At 41.4% G+C, this 6,192-nt stretch overlaps 1 protein-coding gene across 1 annotated transcript; it reads right to left on the bottom strand.

Moving 5' to 3' along the window:
- Positions 1–580: 580 nt before the first annotated feature.
- prokr1b (prokineticin receptor 1b) lies at positions 581–2,817 on the bottom strand. Its single transcript, XM_067236511.1, has 2 exons — positions 2,348–2,817; positions 581–1,289 (listed from the first exon to the last, which is right to left on the bottom strand). The coding sequence occupies exons 1-2, from the start codon at positions 2,815–2,817 to the stop codon at positions 581–583; spliced, it is 1,179 nt and encodes a 392-aa protein (XP_067092612.1).
- Positions 2,818–6,192: the final 3,375 nt, after the last annotated feature.

Below are 6,192 nucleotides of genomic sequence, written 5' to 3'. Positions count from 1 at the left end.
ACCTATAGTTCTGGTGCCTGCATGCGGTATGAGGTGAGAATATCAGAGAAAATATTACTGGCATTGTAACGTGGAGTGTAAAAGAAGGTTAGAACAGGAGAGGCCAAAATTATGCCAAGATTTAAGATTCTTGTAAGTCTCAAAGTGTTTTCAGACTGATCAAAACATGTCAAAGGAACATAGAGTAGTGATGCAACATCTTCATAGATTCTGTCTGACCTGAGAGATCGGAATTCAATTACAAACATCCAGTTGTTGAAAAAATTACATAATGAATTCTGTAAGAAAAACATGAATGAAAGTACAACACTATAAAAAATGCATTTTGTACATTCATGTTCAACATTGGCCCACTGTACATTAGATTATCGTCCGTATCCGACAGTGTAGTTGAACACACATTTTCGAAATTCACATCAGCTTTCTGTCTTCCACAGTAATAAGGTATACTCAAAATAAAATACACCCAAGACTCCTCTCCACAATAAAATGTACACAGTCTCTACCAGTAGACCAACATCAACTAAAATGTAAAACAGTTGTTGAGTATAAACAGTTTTATGTTTACTGAATTGGGTCGTCAATTCATAGGAATACACTCCACCACCTCAGTTACAGTTATGTTTAAGGTTCTCGGATCAGTCTCCTCCACTGTCTTGCTGGGTGTGTAAGAGGACCTCCAGCGCAGCAGCACAATCCTCTTCAGGTACTTGACCGTGTTGTTCTTCACGCTGACAAAGCAGAAAGTGTTGATCATGCTGTTGCTCATGGCGATGCACTCGATGATGTAGAAGGCCACCAGCGAGTTCTTCTGGCGGGAGATGAATGTCGGGTGGAAGTCCCGCAGGATGGTGAAGCTGTAGTACGGCGCCCAGCACAGGATGTAGGCGGTGAGGATCCCGATCAGCACCATCACCGTCTTCCTGCGGCAGCGTAGCCTCTTCCTGATCTGCTCCGTCTGGAAGCCGGGAACGCTCTTGAACCACAGATCCCGTGAGATCCGGGCGTAGCACATGACCATGACCACCACGGGCCCAACAAACTCCAAGGCAAAGACGAACATGAAGTAGGAGCGGTAATAGGCCTGCTGGTCCACGGGCCAGATCTGGGCACAGAACACCTTGTGTGTGGTCTGGGCGTCGGCATTTCTGTGTGGGTACATGGTCTCAGAGGTGAAGTAGGCAGAAGGGATGGAGATGAGGATGGGGATGATCCACACCCCTGTGATCACGCAGTAGGCTGTCTGGTAGTTCATGCGTGGCCTGAGGGGGTGCACGATGGCCATGTACCTAATGAGGGGAGAATGGAAAAGTCAGAGGTTGCTCCAGCCATTCTGCATGCCTGTGATGCCTTGCTTTCTTCTTTATCTGCTTCCAAATCGTATCACTTTTATTTAGGAACTGCCAAGAAAGGTAAGTTCTGGGTTTCAAAGCTTTACAGCAGTCATCAAACAAATACATGTCAGTACAGCCTTCTCTCCTTTTCGAAATAGGTAATTGTAGCTAAGAAATACTTAGCCTAAAACATTCTGGTATGTCAAAGCCAGCAGGGAACTGGAGGTCAGCCTGTGATGAGTAATCTCTCAAACTGTTCTGCTGAGTAGGCTAATTCAGATTGATACAGTTACTTGTGATGGCTTTCTAGTTAAAGTGTAAAATGGATGAACAATAACAGCCAATATGACATTACCTGAAACAACTAAATTCATCATTCAATATTGTCATTCAATATCGTTTTTTTTCTAAACGTTCTTTGTGTACTGTGTGCTGAAGCTGCGAATGGTCCCTGACCTAGGAAAGACACCATGCACCGAAAGGACGTTCTTACAGCAGCTAGCTGTATAACACATATAACCCCAACACAACATTGTCTCTCATTTACACACAGTGTTCCTACACTGAAGACACCAATATACTTTAGATGCTGGGCTTTCATCAGAAGCACTTGTGGTGAGAATTAGCCTCCCTGTGGAGCTGCTTTGAAGTAAAATTTGCAATGAATAAAAATAATTTCACTTTTTCCTTTTGTGGGCTTCAGTCTGTGTAATTCTAATTCTATTGAAAAAAAGGTTAGTCCTTTTCTCTAGAGCCCTACCAGGTCAAATGTACCTGCAGTCACTGTTTTGACCTTCCCTCAGGCCTATAGCTGTGACAAAAGAAAATACAATAGAATGTATGAACATCCAATGGCCACTAGAAAAAAGAGAACCCCATGTTTACGTAAAGCAGCTCAAAATTGCATCCATGCAGATACACACTTTCTCATTCCCCCACTCACTCACGCACACAAACACACTCACAGACACACACGCTTGACATAAGATGGCAGTCAGCTTGGACGCACCCACCTGTCCACAGCGATGGCCAGCAGGGCATTGGTAGACACATACAGAGACACAGTCCTCAGGTAGTTCAAAGAGGCACACAGCACCAGACCGTGGTCCCAGGACAGCTGCTTGACCAGGTAGTATTCCACCAGGAACGGGCAACACACCACCGCCACGATGAAGTCTGAAATGGCCAGGTTGGCGATGAGCAGGTTGGTGAGGTTTCGCAGCTTCTTATAACGTGCCAGCGTGGAAATAAAGAGGAAGTTCCCGACACCACAGACTATCATGATGCAGATGAGAACCACGCTGATGACAATGGTGGCCACAAAGAAGGCCTGGCCCTTTGTGGTGTCCGGCAACTCGTCATTAGAAAGGTTGTAGTCCAGGTCGTACTGATCCAGGAATGGGTCCTGCTCGCTCCCCAGGACTGTGCCCTGCGTCCCTGCCACGTACACTGCAGCCAAGTGACTCATGTTGGAGTCTCCCATGTCTCACCAAGTTCCCAATATACAGCTGCTTTCAAGTGTTCAATTTGACTGACTGATTTTTTTTTCCAATTTTGTGGGGGTACAACTCAAATTCTGCAAAAACAACAACAATAATATTTTATGACGTTTTTGTTTTCTGTGATTACCTCAAAGGATAGTATTATTTTGTATGTTGAGGCATAGAAGTTGATGAGGCAGGATGCCCCCAGGAGCGTAGTTAGTACATGTCCACTCAAAAGAGAGTCAAAAGAACCTCTTTATTTATAAAGGAATTATAAAGAGTTGATACAAATTACTCTTTAATTAAGTATGCAGCCAAGTGGGAAATGTGTTCCTTTCCTTCTGAGAAACAATGTTGTATAAGAGATCATTGAATGTCTGTCTAAACAGTTAAATAAATAAGTACAGTTTGAATTTTAGTATGCACACTGATTTGGTGTTTATTGTTTTTAACTCAAAGATCATGGTGGGGACAACTAGATCATGTGTGTGTGTGTGGGGGGGGCGGGGGGGGGGGTGAAGGTCTGACAGGAGTAGGGAAACACAGATCATTGTTTGGAAAATAATTTTCAGAGTATGAAAATTCATCAGACCACTCATGTATATCACCATACAAGGAACAGCCAAAATGGAGCAATTGAATCACTTACAATGGATTACAATGGAATACAATTTAAATACTAGGCTATAGATAATGAAGTGGATCAACTGTCTAATTTTATATTTTATCTAAATTAATATCATCGATGGGGACCTGCAAAAGAATCACATCCAGCTAATCCCATTCCTATCCATAGGCTACAAATAAAATAAACAGTTTATCAAATCTAGTTTATCATAAAAAATACGCCAACAATTGACATCTTATTCTAATGATCTGTTTATCTGATCGACTGATCAGATATTTTAAGTGGCAAAAAAAACATTCTGATCTATCTCCTCCATCTATTCCTCCACCATCGCACAGTACAGAAAAGAGGATAAGATGACTAAGAAATCCAGAAAAGGTTCCAAAAAGACAATTGAGTCGCAGTCATTATTTATCAATGATGTCAGCTGGTATACTTACTTTTCAATGTCTGTCGCGGACTTCAAAGATGCGTAAACCTCGAGAACGAAGGACACTTTTCCCGCGGTTTAAAAAATAGAAGATTCTCTCCATCACCTCAAGTAAATGTGTCGATGTCCTTCTCTCTCTTCGAACGCGCTCCTTCTAAATAGAAAAGTTATCTTGGTGTCCTATCCCTCTGGTGTAGATCGGCTTTATGACGCAGAATGATGCTCCCGAGCTCGTTGGAGAGGATGATTTCCATATTTTGGAAGGATTGGGCTCAGGGTGAAGGGGTAGAGTGACAGAATGGAGCATTGAAGCATTTACAGTAACCACTGATTCAGAATGTATCCACAAACATATTATGTCTTATCTTGACATAATTTGTATTGCCAAGCCCTGTAACTATAGCCTAGAAAATACGATAATGTTCTAAAGTATGAAATTTGAGGATTTTATTTCCATCCCAGTTATTTTATTAAAATCCTTATTAACATCTGTAACCCCAGTCTTCTGTGAAACAATGCCAAAATTGCTTCCCTAAACCAGTGGATGACATGCTACTATTAACATTAATTTGTATCCAGTAATACAATTGAAATCAGAGGAATTTTCTGTTAGGAGGCTAGTTGATGTCTCCATATTATGTTGAAAAATATAGCATTACTTTAACACCAGGGAACATGAAAATTCAGCCATGTCTCTCTCATTCAGGTATAATAATGACTGTATATTGTCTATTGTTGAAACAAACCATTTCAAGCGAATAGCAATCAGCATTCTTGGTAGGGATGAATATAATGAGGTAATTTTCTCCGATTGTTGTCAGCAATAAAACAGAAACCCTTAACTTCTACAGCCACTTTCTACCAGTGCTGTCTATTCAATTTTCTTTATGTTATCATTTTTATTTTGTCTGGTGCCAGACAAACAGGTTTCTGCTGGACTGTAAGAAAACTATACAGCAATTCCCTTCTTTTCATTTTCTCTGGGGCAGAGCTTTGACCAGACTCCAGAAAAGTTGTGTGAGATACAGTATACACTGTGGGTATTTATTCAAGGTAGGATATTGGCAAAATGGTAGCAGTGGGATGTGAGATATTGTCCTGAAAATGATGGAAAGTTGTTTTTGTGGTCCCCATGCCCTCCTCACTCCAAGCAATATTTCTACTGTAATGTGTTTTTCCCTGTCAAATGTACAATGATTTTGCTGCTTGTCAGAATCACTTTGTCACTCCTGCAGCGCATGCTATTTTCTGTCCATGACTATATGTTACAAGTCGCCAAATGTCACCTTTCAAAGCACTCCAAACATACTTTGTTTTGCGGTCGTAACACACCATAACACTGGTTCCAGACATCTTCACCTGGTTAGCACATCTTGATAAGAAAGACTGTACATGAAGTCAAACATATCTCAAGGCAATCTATCCCCATCCATCCCTCTTAGTTTTATCACTCTCTAAATACACAAGGAACTGCTCTCCTCTGGAGCAGACAGCAAACCTGCCCAGCAGGATCAACGTAAAGCTTCCATCGCCACATCTGCCAGTTCTTTGATCTCACCCAACTTTAGGATTCACAACTCCTCGTAACAAATGAATATGGAGGATAAGTGTACCAGATCCATTGTTTTCGATCCACTGCAAAAGCACAATCTGCCATAACAGGTTATGGCAGATTGAAAGCAGCTTTATGGGCAGTTGGGGGATAGAGATCAGTAATAATGGCAATATCCATACCGCTATATCTAGACTTTAAATCTTAGAGGATTGCTTGTTTGCTGGCCTGTCAGTTTGTCTGCAATGCTGACTTTGCGATGTCCCTGTAATTAGATCATTCGTTTATGCCACAATAATTGTTCAGCATAAACTACCACATTAATCGTGGACATTGTGTTGATGGTACCCTTTTTAGGTTTTGCATGTGTGTGTACACATGTACATGTGTGTTTGTGTTCACTGATATTGTTGGTCATAAACACTTTGACAGAAAGTTTTCCCCTTTTATGATTTATGTGATGTAACAGTGAGTACTTTGTCAGTTAATGCAGTAAATTGGTTTGTGCAATATTCCATTCTTGTCCAACTTCCTTCTTCAGGGAGACACATGCTCCCTCCCACTGTACCTATCAATTAAATTGGACCTATAGGAGAACCGGGACAGGCCTTGCGGCAGAATGATAACTGTAAAGATGTAAGGTGCATTTTCACTGCATGTAGATTGAGCTTACCTAGGGAGGGATGCCATTATTAAAGCATGTCACATTTTACAATTGAGTTTCTAACCGTTTTTAAGGGTTTTCTGTGTACTGATGAACCAGT

Source organism: Osmerus mordax, chromosome 5 (genome assembly GCF_038355195.1).
Source record: "Osmerus mordax isolate fOsmMor3 chromosome 5, fOsmMor3.pri, whole genome shotgun sequence".
NCBI classification, from domain to species: domain Eukaryota; kingdom Metazoa; phylum Chordata; class Actinopteri; order Osmeriformes; family Osmeridae; genus Osmerus; species Osmerus mordax.
The sequence above is the reverse complement of the archived record's forward strand: the minus strand, read 5'-3'. Positions and strand labels throughout refer to the sequence as shown.